Source organism: Phytophthora sojae, assembly GCF_000149755.1.
Source record: "Phytophthora sojae unplaced genomic scaffold PHYSOscaffold_2, whole genome shotgun sequence".
Classification (NCBI taxonomy): Eukaryota; Oomycota; class Peronosporomycetes; order Peronosporales; family Peronosporaceae; genus Phytophthora; species Phytophthora sojae.
Genome location: NW_009258116.1, coordinates 3,273,371 through 3,292,552, shown reverse-complemented (window position 1 = coordinate 3,292,552; position 19,182 = coordinate 3,273,371). Strand labels below are relative to the sequence as shown.

At 54.6% G+C, this 19,182-nt stretch overlaps 3 protein-coding genes across 3 annotated transcripts; 2 read left to right on the top strand and 1 right to left on the bottom strand.

The window, feature by feature from the left end:
* Nucleotides 1–625: 625 nt before the first annotated feature.
* PHYSODRAFT_478338 (hypothetical protein) lies at nt 626–12,862 on the top strand (the record flags this gene model as incomplete). Its single annotated transcript, XM_009520791.1, has 2 exons — nt 626–11,131; nt 11,192–12,862. The coding sequence occupies 2 exons, from the start codon at nt 626–628 to the stop codon at nt 12,860–12,862; spliced, it is 12,177 nt and encodes a 4,058-aa protein (XP_009519086.1).
* A 170-nt stretch (nt 12,863–13,032) lies between these two features.
* On the bottom strand, nt 13,033–14,145 carry PHYSODRAFT_487939 (hypothetical protein; the record flags this gene model as incomplete). Its single annotated transcript, XM_009520790.1, has 1 exon — nt 13,033–14,145. One exon carries the CDS (start codon nt 14,143–14,145, stop codon nt 13,033–13,035), a length of 1,113 nt encoding a protein of 370 aa, XP_009519085.1.
* A 1,163-nt stretch (nt 14,146–15,308) lies between these two features.
* Nucleotides 15,309–19,054, top strand: PHYSODRAFT_478468 (hypothetical protein; the record flags this gene model as incomplete). The annotated part of the gene is made up of 3 exons (XM_009520789.1): nt 15,309–15,382; nt 15,473–18,700; nt 18,769–19,054. The coding sequence occupies 3 exons, from the start codon at nt 15,309–15,311 to the stop codon at nt 19,052–19,054; spliced, it is 3,588 nt and encodes a 1,195-aa protein (XP_009519084.1).
* Between the last annotated feature and the right edge of the window lie 128 nt (nt 19,055–19,182).

Below are 19,182 nucleotides of genomic sequence, written 5' to 3'. Positions count from 1 at the left end.
TAGTGGTACCACAATATACGCCTCAGAGACCTTTGAGTTTTCGTATACACTGGTGCCTCGTATTACAAGTGTTCAAGTTGTCCCTGATCTGAGCAATGGTACACAGCGATTACTTCTTTGCGGAAGTTTCTCGAATGATTCATCCGCTACCTTCGTGAGGCTTGACAAAAATGACGATGAAGCGGGAACAGGCACTGTTGTTGTTTCTAATGCTGGAAGATCATTGAATGAATCCTGTCCAGCTTTCGAGGTTGGGAGCTCTGACGAAGACTGCTCGACAGGTTGCGAAGTGATGATATCTGTGAATAATCAGACTTTTGCGCACACTGGAACGCGAGTTAAACTTTCACCAACAGTTCAAATACTGGACGCAACGCCGTTGTACAGTTCCTTCCGCGGCAACGAAGTGATTCACTTTAAGGCAAAGCATCTACGCTCATTGATTAAATTGTTTTGCGTATTTGCTGGCAACGTGACTTCCGAGTTGACGGCGATAAGCGAGAATTATGCTCAGTGTAAAACGCCATCTCATTCGGCTGGAATTGTAACATTACAAGTTGCTCTAGTAGCGGACAATGGCGCTATGCACAACTTACGAGCTTTCAATTTCACGTTTGTTGGTGCGATGGAGATTGCACATGCCGCTCCATTAGTGGGTCTAGCTCGTGGGGGTACTGAAGTACTCGTTCATGGAAAAGGGTTCGTTGCGCATCCTCAACTCCGGTGCCAGTTTGGCGAGATTTTTGGTGCTGCACAATATGTGAATGGGTCCTGTGTGCGATGTAGAAGTCCGCCGAGGTTTAAAGAAGCGAACGAAGTTCCACTCGTTGTATGGTTGGGGCAATCGTCAACGTCCACTGAGGATACCGCGCAAGTGATGTTCTCATACATAAGCACACCGCAGATTCAGCGGGCGGAGCCTTCAAGTGGTATGTACAACAAATACCATACCGTCAAGTTATCTGGATCCGGATTTGTGCCAGAAATGGTCGCAATGTGCCGCTTTGGAAACCTTATTCAGAATATTCTAGCAGTTGTCGTGTCCGACAACGAACTGACGTGTACATTTCGAATTAATTCAACCGAGGATCTACGAGACCGTGGTCAAATCCTGCCGATTGGCTTACGTCTTCAGGGTGAGGCATACGTTGAAACTGGCTCAACTTTCACCATCTTCGAGCCTGTTGTGCTGACGAAGGTTAACCCGAACGTGATCTTTCCGGGGCAAACGGATCGAATCGAGCTTGAATGCAGCGACGTGTTCCCATCTCGCGATTGGCAGTGCGCATTTATGAGCTTAAACATCACTACGATCGGAAGATTCGTTTCAAGAACGAAGATATCGTGCCCGACCCCGCGAGCTGCCGTATTAAGAACTGGGGCACGTGCTGTCAACTTACTCCATGCTGGAATCGATTATTCCTTAAATTACGTTGAAGTGGATGTGCTGCTACCTCCAGAGATTTTCGACTTCAACCCCAAATCCAGAGCTGCCCACTTGCCATTAGTATCCAGCGACGATATCATTGACTATGCGTTTATCACTGGCAGAAATTTCCCCCCGTTTCGGCGCATTGATTGTCGATTCGGATTGTTAAGTTCTGTGGGGACGTACGTGAGCTCTACGAGCGTCCGATGCCGAATCCCAATCGCGCACATGCCCGGACAAGTACGGCTTGCGATTTCATTCAACAGAGTCGACTACATCTCTGCCCCGCAGTCATTTCAGTTTCTTGAGGACTTTCGTATTGACCGCGTGTTTCCTACTGGCGGTGCCGTATCTGGAGGCTCTCTTGTACATGTTTACGGTGGAGAGTTTGAAACGAATGAAAGCATACAGTGCAGCTTTGGATCCCATCGAAGCGATGATGACGCAGTGGTGGTATCACCCACTGAGATCATTTGTACGGCTCCTGTTGGAGCAGAAATTGGCAAGGTTGATCTCAGTATCTGGTCGGTTAGTCGCCGACTTACTGGCACGCTTTTGAATGGCTTCGCGTACTCGAAAGTAGCTGTGGTGCTGATGGTCTCGCCGTCGGAGGCACTGGAAAAATCGGAGACTCTCTTTGACATTTATGGTCGAGGTTTCATTCACTCTCCGATGCTTGGATGTGATTTTGGTGGTATCCAGAATGATACCGTCATGGCAAAAGCAACTGTCCGTGCAATTTGGGTCTCTTCAACGCATATCCAATGCTTCTCTCCAGCGACAAACACCTCGGTTGGGAATATTCGCATCGGTGTGACCAATAACGGAGCTGACTTTGTGTATGCAAGCCCTTCATCAGTGATTCACTTCCGAACGTATTTTGACGTGTCTAGCATCTATCCATCGATTGGTAGTGCCAAAGGTGGCACCTCTGTGTTTGTATATGGAAAAAACTTTAGCGATGCCGACAGATACTGGTGTCGGTTTGGAGAAACAAGCGAAGCGTTACCTGCTACAATTGTCAGTGCAGAGGAGCTGATCTGCATCAGTCCTCAATTCTCGTTTAAAACCGGCCAGGTGACGATTTATCTGTCTGTGAACGGCCGAGACTTTGTATCGACAAATCAATGGTTTAGCTACACAGTGGAGCCACAAGTCCATAAGCTATCACCTACGAAAGGTTCAGTGGACGGGTCAACTATGGTGACTGTATTTGGTGTAGGGTTTTCGTCCGATCCCCCCCTCTGTCGCTTTGGAGATAGTGCCGTTAATGGATACGTGCAGTCCGACACGAAGCTAGTGTGTATCGCCCCCGCCAATCGATATGCTGAAGCCGTGGCCGTTGAGATATCCATCAATGACGGAGTAGACTTCACTCAAAATGGTGTGCTGTATACGTTCGTTCTTGATCCTCGAGTACGCCAAGTGACACCAGCATCGGGGCCTGCCGCTGGTGGCACTTTGATACAAATCACCGGACTGAATTTTTATTCGTCCAAGCTTACCCAATGTTGTTTCGGAGACCGCTATCACTGTGTACGCGGGTGGTTGCTGAATGGCACGGTGATTGAATGCGTGACGCCACCTTCTCCTGCCAAACTTTCGCTTGGTGTAGGTGGATCAAATCGAGTGCCGATACTGCTGGCTTTGAATGGACAAGACTTTGTGGCGTTCAAGATGCAGTTTAATTATGTTCTCGACGCCTCTGTGGAAGATGTTGTACCAAATGTTGGCGACGTCGATGGCGGCACGTTGATCTTTGTACGTGGTCGTCATTTTCGCTACTCGACAGGCTTGGAATGTCGCTTTGGTAACATCAGGACTATCGCCGCATTTTGGAATGATTCCGCGATATCGTGCGAAGCGCCAGCTCACCCGACCGGAATCACGAATCTTAGTGTTTCGTTGAATGGCCAGGATTTTATACTGGCAAGCTCAAGCTTCACGTATATCCAGCTTCCGTCCGTGTATCAGCTGGTACCAAACGCCGGGCCCCTGAGAGGGGGTTATAGAGTTAACTTACGCGGGGAATCCTTTCTGAACACAACAGCGATGACTTGCCAATTCTCGCAAGATAATGAGCTGCTAGCGACTGAATCGGCTCTGTTTGAATCGCCATCCGAATTAAGCTGTATCGCGCCGTCGGTAAGCAAACCTGGGGATGGCTCCATTTCGATGTTTGTTAATGGAATCTCGGTACCTCGGCTGCAGAATCTATCGTTCTCCTATTACCGAGATTTGGTTTTGAACACGTTGGTGCCGTGGCTATGCGATAATGGTGGGGGATGCAGTCTGGTGCTTTTTGGTGATAACTTCAGGCAAGATGCGGACTTGGAGTGCTGCTTCGGTACTTCTGAATCTCAAGTGAAATGCGTAACAGCAGAGTATATCAGCGATATCCGCGTACATTGCATCACTCCTCCGATAGATTACGTGGGTATCGTCGCAGTGAGCATGAGATCATATGGTGTTGAAGCCTCAAACCAGTCACTGAGTTTGGAAGTTCAGCACCCCATCGTCATCGATAGTATATCTCCTATCACAGGCTCGTATCGCGGTGGAACCAAAATTATTGTGAAAGGATGGAAGTTCCTGTTCACGCCTCAGCTCTCGTGCTGTTTTGACGATGTCCGTGTACCTGCGACGTTTACAAACTCTTCACAAATTGAGTGTTTGACCCCGAACATCGGGGCAAAATCGGTTACGCTGAAAGTGAGCCAGAATGGTCAGGACTGTTTGAATGGTGGCGACGTCCAAACTTTTACGTTTCAATTCCCCCCATCCGTGCTTCAAGTGTCTCCCAATATTGGAACTCGGCTTGGTGGGACTCCAGTTATTGTACAAGGCGAAAACTTCAAGGCGAACGAGTCCACGTGTTTCTTTGGGTCCGTTCAGGCAAGTAAAACGGTGGTGCTGTCGGATACTCAGATTGAGTGCACAAGTCCAGCCCAACCTGCTCCGCAGCGACTTCGAGTCATTGTGGCTGACAACAATCTCGACTATTCTTCAAACCCAGTGTTCTTTACGTTCGCTGCTGCGGAAGAAGTGAAGTCGGTGGTGCCTCTACGACTGTCTTCAATTGAAGGCGGCAAGATCACTCTGACGACCGAAAATATTCGCAATACTGCCAATCTGAGCTGCTTCTTCGACGACGTGTCAGCTTCTGCAACTTATGAATCATCGACTTCTGTACACTGCACGGTTCCGCGGCTTCCTCCGGGGTATCGCAATGTGTACATCTCGAACGACGGAAAGCTCAAGTCTTCAAGTTTTGCCATCGTAGAGCTCGTGAGCCCTCCACTAATTGTTTCAGTAACTCCCCTCGCAGCCGATATGACTGGTGGTGAGCTGGTATCGGTCGTAGGCTCTCGCTTGAACCTCGTATCCCATTGTCGTTTCGGCCGAGTGACTACGTCTGCGTATGTTGTCAGTCCAAACATGCTCCAGTGCAAGTCGCCGAGTCAAACAAATTTCGGTGATGTCGCGTTCAAACTATTGGATCACGGGGCTGAAGTTCCTTCTCAAATGATTTTGTTCTCCTACTTGAGTCCAGCGCAGTCTACAGAACGTAGACTTGCCATGTTCGAAGAACAAGAAGCTGATGTCGGTTTGTTACCGATCCCGACGATCCTGTCGATCGACCCAGCAAGTGCCCCCATTATTGGCGGGACGATCATAACTGTGCACGGTCTGAACTTCACGAATTCTTTGGAATTGGCTTGTCGATTCGGCTCGGTCGTTGTTGGTGGAAGGTATCACAGCCCAGAGCAAATGGTATGCGTGTCTCCGCGACTTCAGCCGAATCGCTACACTTTCCAGGTGTCGAATGATGGCAAAGTCTTCTCAAACAGCCCTGTTAGCGTCACTGTATACACTGACTCGTTCGTGGAGTACATTGCCCCCACACATGGGCCGCAAACGGGTGGCACAGCTGTAACTGTGTATGGAAGACATTTCATGAAAAGTTCACAATTACGTTGCAGGTTTGGGGATTTGGAGGCAGTTCAAGTGGTAAAGTACGTGTCCTCGACTGAAGTGGTGTGTATTTCCCCTCCTCAGCGTGACAGGACGTCTGTGGTACGAGTTACAGTGATGAACAACAACGCCAGCTTCACGCGAAACCCTGTGTTCTTCACGTACACAACTCAGGCAGACGTGGTTTCTTTGACGCCGAAATTCGGGAGTATCGTTGGAGGGACGGAGCTTATGGTTCGTTGGTACAATCTCGAGATCATCTTTGGTGGTGTGGTAATGTGTCGCATCGGAGGAGTGAAGTCGAGAGGAGAAGTGTTAGCATCGAATGTGGTCAAGTGTACTACACCAGCAATGGAGAAGGCTGGCAAGCAGTCGGTTCAACTGAGCATCAACGGACGTGACTTCACAATGCCAAGTTTATTCTTCGAGTACGTGGAAGATATCGTAATTTACGAGTTGATTCCGAACTTGGGACCAAGTACGGATGCCAATACCGTGGTAACCATTCGAGGAACGAGCTTCATCGACTCCGTCGATGTTGCCTGCATTATCCGCTCAGCGAAGGTACCAGCCACATTCATCAATCCATCCATGATTTCCTGTGCGATTCCTCGCGCTACCCCGGGGCTGGTCACAATCCGAGTCTCGAACAATGGCATGGACGCGTCTACAAGCTCTGGATCATACCTGTACGTTAAGGATATGTCAGTGTCTCGCTTATTCCCAACGAGTGGTCTGAAGGAGGGAGGAACTACGGTATTTTTCCAGGGCAAGAACTTCGTGAACCACACGCTGCTAGCCTGTCGTTTTGGGGAGATTACAACTCCCGCAACCTTCCTCTCGGTCTCCGTGGCTACGTGTGTTGCTCCGCGTCAAATTGTTGATCTACGGAAGACGAACGGCACTGTGTCGGTCGAGCTTACGAACAACCAAGTGGACTTCACGAGTAGCGGTCTTCAGTACACGTACCTCCAGGAGTGTCCAAGCTCGCAGTTTTGTTCGAATGGGAACATCCAGCCTTGTCCGAATGGAACCATCTGCGAGTCCCACGACACTACCAATTTCTCGGTATGTGCTCCGGGAACGTTCCAACCACGACAAAGCCAAGTAACTTGTCTCCCCTGCCCCGTTGGATTTTATTGTCCAGATCACGGAATGTCCAAGCCTGTATTGTGCCGTTCCGGGATGGTTTGTGATGAACATGGACTGCGAACACCAGTTAAAGACTGCCCTTCGGGCCACTACTGCCGCAAGGGCACCAAAACCGCAGATACTCGTGATTTTATCACGAACTCGGAGTATTCCATCGAGAAGGGGACGCAGCTAGCCTCTTTTGTGGAGAGTTCTCGGGCATGGGCACCCATACCTCGTTTGGCTCCGGCCATTGGAAGCCGTCGACTTGAACACCCACCCAGTCTGGCTAACTGTGACGGCCGGCTGTGCGTCGAGAACAGCACAACTCTCTTAGCAGAGCGGCCGTATTCGTGTCCAATTGGAACTTTCTGTCGACGCGGTGTTGCTGTCCAGCAACTGCAAGCGAATAACTACAGCGCGCCGCAGAAATGTTATCCAGGGTTTTTCTGCCCGCGAGGATCGTCCACTCCAGAAGGGAAAGGACCGTGTCCAACCGGCCACTATTGTCCCAACGATGTAGACGCCATCGTGTGTCCCGCTGGCCAGTATTGCCCCGGTGTCGGCAACCTCCGTCCTCGAGATTGCTACCCTGGCACATACAATCCCGTCCCCCGCCAGTCGAATTGTACGCTGTGTCCGACTGGTCACATTTGCCCCCAGCCCAAGATGTTGGCGCCTGTGTTGTGTCCTGCCGGCTTCGTTTGTATCTCCACCGGACTTGCGTCCCCAGCGCTGCTTTGCCCTCCTGGTTATATCTGTGGAGAAGGTACTCGTACTCTGGATCCGTCCGACGTGAACCCCTTCCGGCCAATGCCCTGTCCGAAGGGCACGTACTGTCTTGGTGGAGTGGCCCATAATACTACGATTGATTGGATTCCAAGTCAACCGGAGGGTGCTGTCGCCCCACAGACTTGTACCGAAGGCACTTATTGTGAGGAAGCGACCCCAACGCTTTCTGGAACAAAGGTTTGCTTCGCTGGTCACTACTGTCCTCCTGGATCCAGTGCCCCCACGCAAGCTCCGGTCGGCACCTTCGCTGGCACAACGGGGTCTGTAGCTGCGACGATGTGCTTCCCAGGGACTTACACGCCTCTCAAGGGGACCGTGGAATGTGAAATCTGCCCTGCAGGTCATAGCTGTCCCAGATATGGCACGTACATTCCGTCATTGTGTCCGAAGGGCTTCTATCGGTCTTTAGCTGACAGTATCACATGCCGAGCTTGTCCAGAGGGCACGTGGTCCCCGCACACTGGACTAACCGATATCTCGCAATGTGAGATTTGTCCTGCTGGGCGTGTGTGCGGCAGTTCCGGGATGTTTTCGATGGCGTCGAGCTTACCATGCGCGGCTGGGCACGTGTGTGGAGAAGGAACCAACCGACGCGCGCAGTTTGACCATTTGTGTCCTGCAGGACACTACTGCTCGAGTGCGACGCCGATTAGTGAGCAGTACACCAATGTCTGTGAAAAGGGGAACAGTTGCGTCCGCGGCACCAAAACCATCGAGAAGAGCAAGAACAAGTGCCCCGACGGCAAGTTCTGTCCCCTCGGGACAGCTAACAGCAGCAGCATCTACGTCAACTGCCCCAGTGACACGTGGTCAAGCTCGAGCCAAGATGAATTAATGGACTGCTTCATCCGACCGGTCCCGATCTGCGATAAGCTGGCCGATAAGCAATACTACCCTCAGTTCAGCTACAACTTCCAAGGCAGCCAAGTGACTTTCGACTCGACGGTGGAGACTAGCCGCACGGGTGAAGTGGAAGTCGTTGACATCATCTACCCGGTGAATGAATCTGCGTCCGTGCCTTTCTGGAAGAACGATACGATCGACACCATCCGTGTTTGCCCGCCACAGCTGAGTATAAGCGGTGGAATTCTTGTGACTGTCATTGGTCGCAATTTCCAGGATACAGGGCGTCTGGCTTGCAAGTTTCAGCTCCCGAAGTCGACATTTTCTCAGTTGGCACCGGCGTTCTTCGTGAGCAGCACGAGGGTGACATGCCGCGCTCCTCCATTCGTAGGCAACGATACGGCAGCAACGGGGTCTTCGTTCTCACAAGCGGTGCAAGTCAGTGTGTCCAACTATGGCGTCCACTTTTCAACGACTACAGCTACATTCAACTACATTTCGGTCAAGGCAGCTACGGCGCTGAACATGAAGCAGTTGATGACGACGTGCCTGAAGCGAGTGGAAGAGGAGGAAGGGTTCCGAAATGACGACAAGGCGTGGTTCGCTCTGACCGGACTGGGGAAGGCCAAGCTATCGTTCGACTTCCGCCACTTGCCATCCGATCTGGTCTATGATGAACACTACAAGGTTGCGATTTTCGTGAAGAATAGCTCGTGCGAGGACCAGACGTGTGATTCTCGTGGGGTGGTTCTCCCAAGTGGGCCGGATATTGAGACGTCACCGTGCCGTCGTCCAGTGGAATTGCCGCGGTGGTTCCTCTCAACAGCAGTGGACAAAAATGACCTGTTAAACATTACACTTCTTGCTCTTGAGGACATCACGTTCAAGGTGGAGATCCACATCATGTACGGTTTGTATGCGTCAGTTTCTCCGTTCTTCGTGAACTCGACCACCGTCAAGCTCAAGACGCCGACGCGAAGCAACGTTACACAAGGCGTGACAGCCGACACTCGGCCGCTCTCGCGTTCGATTTCGTATGAAGCTGAGATGATTCCTCGGGATTACACCTTCCTCTTGGCTTACTTTGGGGGCGATGGAGACTACACTTCTCCACCATTGAACCTCCCACCAAAGTACAAGGCGTATGAACGAGGTCGAGTCCTGCTGTCGCACAACGTAAGCAGCGATGCGAGCGAGATTCCGCTCGTGGCTGATCCGTACGCTGACGTTGTGACAGACACTTCCTACTGGTTAATGCCCTACGGGTCTGCGTCATTGACGCACGAATATGTTGAAAAGTACCGCGAGACTTTCCAGGAGATGTACCTGGACCCGACGGATGCGACCGGGACGCAGTACCTGTTCAAATTCGACAAGATGCTGCTGTCCTATCTGCCGTTCCAGTCAAACTGCATGGAATATGACTCGTACATGCCTCTCTTTGACCTATTAGAGAGCGATTCGTGTCAATTGCCTGCAATGACGTCCGAGACTGGAATATATGGACGCACTTGGTGGAGACGAGAGTTCCCTCCGCTACCGAATCAGGACGATATCCGCTATGTTGGTCCATTGGATGTCGCTCAAGAACCAACGGCAGACATTTGCATGATGGACATTCAATGCCATTATGAGGAAGACCTACCGACTGCTGATGTCACTCCGCGTTGGTTCGAGCAGTCTTCAAGTACTGTCTTGTACTACCTCTTGCGAGAGCCTGCGACATTGGCGGACTACTTGCAAGGTGGAAAATATTATGATGAGATTCTAGACCAGTCCGGCTCCGACTATTTCATCCCCGTCACAGTGGATAACTCGGCTGCTGCATCACTTGAAGGCGACTGCTCCACACTGTGTTTCCCGCGGTCAGTGACGCTCGACATTGCGTACTATCAGTTGGACGATCACGTCAAGCGGATCATCAAGGCGACCCTTGTCTACGATAACTACGACCGTGACTCGACCAACACTGCGTACACCTTCAGTGTGAACCTGCATCCGCTGAACTACTTTGGACTGGTGATTCAGTTCGCGTTCGAGAAGCAAGTATTCGTCGGACTCTTCTTCGTCTTAGGCAGCATGATGACGGTGGGGGCTCTCATCTTTTGGATTGTGGTGCGAATCACGTCCATCTTGCAGTCACCGCCGCGATTCCGGTTCTGGGCCGTTTTCGCTCTCATCTCGCCCCCTCCGTCTGTGGGTGTGGCCATGGCATCGCTGCCGATATTCTCAGTGGTCTGCAGTTTCTACGTTCTCTTGAACGGTGACTCGTACTTCTCGTCCAGTGGGTACTGGTTGACGGACAACATCGTAGCCCACTACATTGATACGAAGATTGATCGAGAGACGGTGTCGGAAACGAGAAAAGGACGCGTGGGTCTGTGCTTCATTATCTTCGGGCTGTACCTCATTGTACTGGGCACGAAGGTATTCCTTCCGAAGCCGATCGCCATCTCCGAAAAGGTCATGGCCGAGCAAAACGATCGGGACGCTCAGGAGCGCAGTATCTGGTGGCCAACCCAATGGAAACGGGCCAATATGATCTTCGCGTCGATCGTGCTCGGCCTGTTCCTCGTCCTGATGCTGGAGTTTTCGTTCTGGAGCTCCTTTGGCGACTACATGTTTTACGTGATTGTAGCGCAGGAAATTATCAACGCGGTGGTGGAAGGCTGGATTAAATCCCAACTCAAGGAGGCGCTGTTGATGGCGCCTCTGGTTTCGGCGCTTAGTCTCATCGGTGGGATCATGACTTTCGGTGCTACGGACTTTGGTGACTTTGTTCTGGGTAATACGCTCGATTTCGGCATGATGCTGCTCATGAGGGTGTATGGTGACACGGCAATCGAGGCGATCAGCGATTTCATCAAGGAGGTGCTGAAGTACTGCTGGGAGAAGACGAAGGTCATTGGACGAGGAATTCTACTACTATTCCGAAGCTTCACGCGCTCGACTGCTGCTGTTGTAGCGGCAGACGCAGACGAGAAGAAGAAGGAGAAGAAAAAGGAAGAGGAGAAGAAAGAGGAGGAAGCGGAGACGGTCGAGCCAATTATCGACTTTTATGCGGGGTGCTCCATGGAACGACTAGCACTGTTCTACCAGCCCGTGCTGATCCTCATCATGATGTTCTTCCGCGAGGAAGTTATGCTTCCGATCATGTACAACATTCGCGAGAAGGACATGGAGATTTATCTCTGGTATTCGCTGATCATCCTCTTCTTCCAGCTCGTGATCGAGGTCTTCGTGCTGAACGTGGTTGAAATCTTCCAGGGGTGGAAACTGTACGATTACCTCGTGTACTGCCGATACCGCTTCCTCCAACGTGAAAAGCGTTGGAAAGGGCTCGAGCCCAATCTGGACGAGTGTATCGACGAAGGATTGCGTACCCTGGACCAAATGTGCTTCTCGTCGCAGTTTTTCATGATGTGTACAGTTCACGTCACGGGCATCGTGTTCTTCGTTGTGGGCATTGAGATCATGGCACGGGCAAGCTACAACATGTTCGGCGACCCCGCTATGCCACTACTACTCGCGTTTGTGTTGGCCACCGCAATGTTCATACGCTCTCTGGTGCTCTTCTTGGCGGTGAAGTTCGAGGTCTGGAAGATTAAACACGAGAACACAGCTTGGCTTGCTCCGCCGGACGAGGATGACGAGTTTGGCGTCCCCCGCTGGGATGAACTCGAGAAAATCAAGGGGGCTTCACACGAAGCCTACCTCATGAACCAACGCATCACGTCCGAGACGTTCCGCAACAAGTTCCTCAACTACAACCGCACGTGGCTCGTGAACCAACTCCCGTCGATCCTGACTCCCCGCACGTTGCGTCGCGCTAGACCCTATCTGTTGGCACAGTTCGCGAAGATCCTCGACAGTCTGAACCCCCAGGTCTCGGACGATGATGAGGATGACGACGGTCGCCCTCGCTTTGGTCCCGTGACGCTGTCCGCTCCTTCACGCACCATTATCCGTCTCTGGCTGGCTCGGGCGCGGCGAATCTTGCGTCTCAAGACTGTGGTGCAGCCGCTCATCCAGCAAGCGCGCAAGAGTGAGTGCGAGATGTGTCTGTCTCGCCGGCAACTGCAGGTCGAGATGGCCATTCCGATCGAGGTGCTGGGCGACAAGTTCGACAGCCAAACGCTGGCTGAAGAGTTCGACGCCGCCGCCTGGAAGGAGTTCTTCGCCAAGCACCAGAAGTTCAAAACGCTCTGCCTCAACTGCATCGTGCACCTCAAGACGACCGGGCAGATCGGGGATCTGCGTGGTCTGGGTGGAGGTGCCGGTGGCTTGGGCGGAGACGAAGGCTGGGGCCCGACACCGTTGAACGCTGCATCTTACGCCCTGCTGCAGAAATGGTATCGCAAGGCTCAGGACCGCGTCTTCGGCAAGAGTGGCAAGCGCCGCCAGCAACTGGACGTGAGCGACGACGAGGAGGAAGCCATGCAGCACCGATACGAGTGGACCCGACAGCCAGTGGCGCTCAATGCTGCGTCCACCGCGTTGGCGCGCAAGTGGCTGATCGCCGCACGCCACAAGCTTCGCGAGCCTGACCGCGTGCGTAATCAGCTGCCGACGAACCTGACAGCAATTCACCCGACAGTGCGCGGCGGCGCCACACCCGTCCCGAAGCCTGCTATGAAGATGGGAGCTGCCGGCGGAGAAGCTGTCAAGGCGTCCAAGATGCGTCGCAAATAGGGAGCGGAAGTCCTAGCACACACACGCACCACTGCACATCAAAACACCAGTGAGTAGAGAGAGAGAGAGAAGAGCCCTGCACACAACAAAATACATATCCAAAATGCATTCTTTCTATAAGGAAACGGCTCGAAGGTAACTTGGTGGCTTTCACGGAGCCAGCCGAGCGTCTAGGTGACCTTCTTGGCCAAGTTCTTGAAGCCGACGCCCAGACACGAGAGCAGCACCGTCTTGGTCTCGGGATCGGGTTTGATTTTGAACGTGATGCCGAAGAAGTCACGCAGGTGGCGCAGACACTCGATGCTGTAGGGCGTAAGCTTGCCGAAGCGCACCTTGGCCACATCCTCGGGCCCCAAAGCCATCATCAGCAGAACCAGCGCCTGGTTCGTCGAGTCCACGCAGCCTCCCTTGCTGATCTCCTCGCACAGCGCGTGCGACGCGCGGGTGGCCACGTCCTCGGGCAGGTCGCCGGGCTCGGCCGCCGCCTCCGCGCCCAGGAAGATGCCCGTGGTGGTCTCGGCCACGAGGCTCAGCGCGAAGCCCGGGGACTGGCCCGACTCGGCGCCCTTGTAGTGGTCCGAGTAGATGTAGACGTCGGGCAGCAGCTTGTTGAACAGCCCGCGGCTGGTCTCCACGATGCGGTTGGACGTCTGCGGGGACACGCGCGTGCTGTAGGCGACGCCGCGGATGCGTTTAATGAAGCCCTCGTCCGTCAAGTGGATGGGCCGCAGCTCGCGCACCAGCGGACACCGGAAGACAACCTGTCCTCCGCCGAGCGGGGGCGCGCCGCGCTTCTTGACCACGAGGTCGAGCCCCTCCTCGAGGCCAAAGTGTCGCAGCAGCGGCAGCGTCGTGGCCTTGAAGCTGTCCACCGAGCTGTCCACGTGGTCGTTGGTCACGCCGTCCAGCGTCGCGTGCAGCGGCAGCTTCCCGAACGGGGCCAGCGCCGCCAGCACCTCCAGGAACCAGCCGACGGCGCGCCCCGTGCCGCAGTCGTGGGCCACGCGGCCGCCCAGCACCAGGCCGGGCTGGTACTTGAGCTTGGTGCCGGTCTCGTTGATCTCCAGGTGGCTGCCGCTCGTCACGCGGTCCAGCAGCCGCAGCAGACTCGCCTCGAAGGGCCGCAGCCCCGGGTTCTCGTCCTCCGAGCGGATGTCCTCAATGATCAGCGGGCGCCCGCTGAGCGTGGCGCACACCAGACGCTGCCTGAAGTGCGCGCAGCCCTGGAAGCGCAGCACGCTGCCCGAGCGCCGGCCGGAAGAAGACGTCGCGCGAGGAGCCATGGCGACGGTCGTTGATACACTTGGGGATTGAATGGAGCGTAGCAATGACTGGCGGCTTTTGAGTGGGACTATTAGTGTGGGTGGTGTGGAACACATAATTATGGGGACCATTTCTCAGACTATTATTCGCCAGCTGTACGAAGTACATGTGGCTAACTTTTGGATACAGTATCCGAAGAGGATGTTGGAGGACGACAACCCTGGGGGCGTGCATGTATGAACACAGCGGTGTGGAGTCCGCAGGAAGAAGCGATGGCATCTCAGCCGTGCTAAGTTAGTCCTTCAATCAGGTGGTTGCCACACACTCACTCGTACTTGTTCGTTGCGGTGTCGGGAAACTGCCCGAGTCGCGCAACGGGTGATAAATCACGAACAAATCAGCAACGAAAGCCCGCGAGTCTTACGCAACCTGAAAGCCTTCGCTGCAAAGCGTCTGAACTTGCAGCGCGCCAACTGCAGTGGCCTTCCTTCATGCAGCGTGTTCCAATTCTGAAGCGTATCCATGTGGACAAACTATCGAGCATATGGGGACACTTTTCGCAACATGTATCGATGTTGAAGCTACTGTTTCTTGACGATACAAGCCAGCCCCCAAAACCGCAGGGCCACCACCAATGCTCTTCGGTCCTCAACGCTCTGTAGCTCCGGCAAGGCTCTCCGGCATGACAGCGTGGCGTTGCCCGCGAGACCTGCCGCACGCTTCAACGAGCGCCGCCCAATCCCCGCCCTTTTTCATCCCCGCCTTCCATCACCGGAACCAGGGTCCAACGGCGGTATCCGCTGCTCCAAGTGATACATGCCTTACCGTCCTGCCCGAACGAGCATGCCTCGGAGGCAGCAACGCCTCAGCCTTCTCCACCGCGCAGCGGGGACAGCCATCCGGTCGCGTGCCTGTCCTCGCTGGTCGTTTCGTGTCGTGCCGGACGCATAACGGGCCCTACCTGCCTGCAACGCGCGACTGGCCTTGCGGTCTCCCTTGCTTGCACATGGTGTCTCTTTGAAGACAAGCGCACGCAGCGGGTAAAATTAGGCAAAATCGAACGAAGCGGCGGGCGCGATCTTGTCGTCGCCATCCATCGCACGCACGCACTCCCCCACTTGCCTTACGCCGCAGGACCAACAGACCTGGACCCAATTCAATTCAATTCATCCCACCCGCAGCCATGCTCGGCAAGAAGAAGCTCTCGACGCTGGCGACGCAAGTGCCCCGGGCCAAGACCAGCTCGCCGCGCGTGGCGTCCCCACCCGCGGACGCCAAGCGGCCGGCGCGGGACTTTTCGTCGACAGCAGCAGCGGCGTCCAAGCCCAAGACGGCGCGGCCTCTGAGCCCCGAAGAGCTCGAACAGCTCAGTGCAGAGCTGCGCGAGCAGGTGGCGGCCACGCGCCCGGAGCTGCTGCCGCTGCTGGGCCCCCTGCCGGACCCGACGCGCCGCTGGGACCTGCGGAGACCGTCGGATGCCGCCGCGCTCAGCGCGCAGCTGCAGGACCGACTGCTGTGCCTGCCGGAGCTCAACCGCAACTCGCCGTGCTACAGCGCGCGCGACCTGGTGCTGCTGTTCACGAAGCTCAAGTACCTCGAGACCTTCTCGCAGGCGGAGCTGGCCGACTACGCCAATGCAGTCGACACGGCGCCGCGCGCGCGCATCCGGCAGGAAGAAGTGCAGGTCGTGAGGCAGCTGGCCACCGTGGGGAACACCACGGAGCTGTTCTCGCGCCTGGCCACGCTGCTGCACATTCCGTGCCATGGAGACGCGTGGAACGAGATCGTCAAGTTCGCAGCCAACGCGCTGCCCTTCGCCGAGCAGACCGAGACGCTGCTGGTGCGCGGCTCGGACGACAGGTCCGCGCTGTGTCCGTTGACCAAGACCAACAACTACAACGCGTCCACGATCCCATTCGCCACGGACGTGGCGCGCGGAAGCTGCACGTGCTCCAGCGTCACCCTCGAAGCGTTCGAGCGCTGCGAGAAGCTGCGGCAGGAGCTGCTGCTCAACTCCCTATCTATTAACCCCAACGCCAAGAGCTCCAGCACGCTCTTCAACAACAAGATGCGCGCGGTGAGGACGCGCGTGGCTGCGTGCCTCGGAGTCTCGGACCTGGTTCGCAGCGACCAGCTGAGGATTCTGCTGTCGCCTTCAGGAACGGACGCGGAGCTGCTGGCTACGGTGGCTGGACTTGCCAGGTTGTACTCTGGACTTGGGGAGGAGGAGAACTTACCCGGCGGCGTCGGACCGGAGCAGTGCAAGGTAACCAGCATCATCACGGCTGGCGGGGAGATCGGTCGAGGATCGAACAGCGCTTCGGGTGGCAAGCACTTCAGCAACTTGACACCAAGCGGAGAGGCTGGTACTGCTGGAGATCCGCTGCGTAAGTTTCCAACTGAGCTGGTGGATGTGGTCACGATGCCGGCTCGTGATGACAATGGCGATATCAACCGTATCGATGGGCGAGTGGAAGAACTGGTGCATGAACGCCTGGATCGCGGTGGAGATGTAGTGCTGCTACACGTCGTCGTAGGGGCTAAGACGGGCTACGCGTGCCCGTCGATGCCCGTGGTGGACGCTCTGGCTGCGCAGTACCCAAACCGCCTGCTTGTCGTCGTGGACGCCTGTCAAATGCGTGTGGACCGATCCCTGTACCGAGAATGGGCTGCCAAGGGCTACGTAGTGCTCACTACGGGCTCGAAATTCTTCGGAGGCTCCCCGTTCTGCGGTGCTGTGCTCATGCCCATGCGCTGCGTATACGAAATGGAAGCAGCGGCCGTGGAGCGCCACTCAGAACTGGCGCTGCCACTTGGTCTGGAGGACTACTTCTCAAGATACGATATACCTGAGAACATGCGTCACGTGCGGCAGCGGTTCGGAGCGAACATGAACGTTGGTTTGCTGCTGCGGTGGGAGACTGCGCTAGTCAACATGGAGCCATTCTGTCGAATTCCACCGCAGGATATTGCGGCGATATGCAAGTTGTACATGAGCAATTGTAGAATGAAGATGGAGTCGTCGTGGGGTCACATGGTCGAGCTGCTGTCGCCTCCTGAGCCGACTGAAAATGACGGCACAAGCACGGTGACGCCGATGGACACGATTGTGTCGTTCAAGGTGCGCGATGAGAATGGCACTTTCCTCGACATGACGGCTCTGAAGGCGCTGCACACGCTTCTATCGAAGGACGTGTCGGGTGCCCTGCCGGATGATGCATTGGCCAAGAAGCGTTCCCTACTGGGTCAGCCCGTATCACTCGGCAAAAGTGGAGTTGTGCTACGAATTGCCATGGGGGCAGATATGATTAACGAAGTGTACTCTCGTGGCAAGGGTGAAAGCGACTTCGCAGCTGCTATTGAGCCTCTTTCACAGGACGATGATGCCATCCTGGGGAAGATCGCGTTAATACTGTGTCACTGGGAGCAGCTACACCACAAGTACATTGAAGAGTGTGTGGAGACCGCACCACTGGAACCGCTCAAGCCGCTTAGTGACTGGAACTTCAGCGTCAAGGATGCACAGGTCGCACGTGTGGTGCAGCACATGGTTGAAAGTCGTGTACTGGCGAACGAGGACCAACCTGAAGAAGAGAACAAACTGGCGGTTGTGTACGATCTGGACTCCATCGATATGGCATTCCAGGCGTTGCTAACGTCTTTCCCCGTGCACTTTGAGCACCGCTTTGCCATGAAATCATGCCCACTGGCGTTCTTTGTGAAGCGTGCGATCGAGAACGAGGTCGGACTCGAGTGTGCATCGATCGTGGAAGTGAAGCACGCGTTGAGACTTGGTTGCCCGCCTCACCGTATAGTGTTCGACAGTCCGTGCAAGACGAGACGCGACCTGCAGTTCGCCATCAACGCTGGAGTGGAAGTCAACGCTGACAACTTCGACGAATTAAACATTATCCGTGAGCATGCGGAGGCGATTTTCCAGTCCAGCTTCCCTGAGTGTACTCCGCGATACGCTGGTAATCTGCCTCGGATCGGGCTGCGTATCAACCCACTGCTTGGAGCTGGAACCAATACCTGCCTGAGCGTCTCCACGGTACAATCCAAGTTCGGTGTGCCACTTACTCCTGAGAACCGCACCAAGATCATAGAATTTTTCTGTGCGAATCCCTGGATGACCGGACTTCACGCGCATGTTGGATCTCAAGGTTGCTCGCTTGAGATGCTTTCTCAGGGTGCTGTTGTATTGAGCGAATTGGCCAACGAGATCGACGCTGCGGCCGGTGCGAGTAGAATCAAGGTGCTGAATATTGGTGGTGGTCTCTCGACCAACTTTGACGGCGAGGATGTGTCACCGACTTTCGCCGAGTACGTGGAGGTACTCCGTCGTGAGGCTCCACAGTTGTTCGAGCGAACGGGTCGCACCATTTTGACCGAATTCGGTAGCAGCGTCAGCTCCAAGACTGGCTGGGTAGTGAGCGAGGTCGAGTACGTGAAGACTCACCCTCGAGTTGATGGTGACACGCTCGAGCAAACCGCCATTATTCATGCTGGATCGGATCTCTTCTTGCGCGCGTGCTACCGTCCTGAGCTCTTTGCCCGCCGGATATCTGTCTACAAGTACGTCCCTTGTCATTTTCCTCGTACTTGAGACTCGCAAGCTAATGTTGTTCCGTTTGTTTGTGCAGCTCTGCTGGCCTGGTATCTACGGCTCCGCTGGCAGTGCAGAATGTGGCGGGACCGTTGTGCTTTGGAGGCGATATGGTGGGCCGTCGTCTGGAGTTGCCCACCATTTCTCGAGGCGATTTCGTCGTGGTGCACGATACTGGAGCAAACACCATGTCGATGTTCAGCCGCCATTGCAGTCGTCCAGCACCTGCTGTCTATGGCTACCGCACGAACGAAGATGATATTGCTCTCGAGTTGCTGAAGCCCGCAGAACCCCCTGAAGAGGTGATGAGCTTCTGGGGGTAGTTTTGCTGCCATCCTGCTGTCACTAGGTCTGTATAAAATTGTACGTATCAGTCCGCATTGCAGAGTCTGCAACAAGTAACTGGGCACCAGCGAACGTACAGCTTGAACGAACTCTTTTATTATGACTG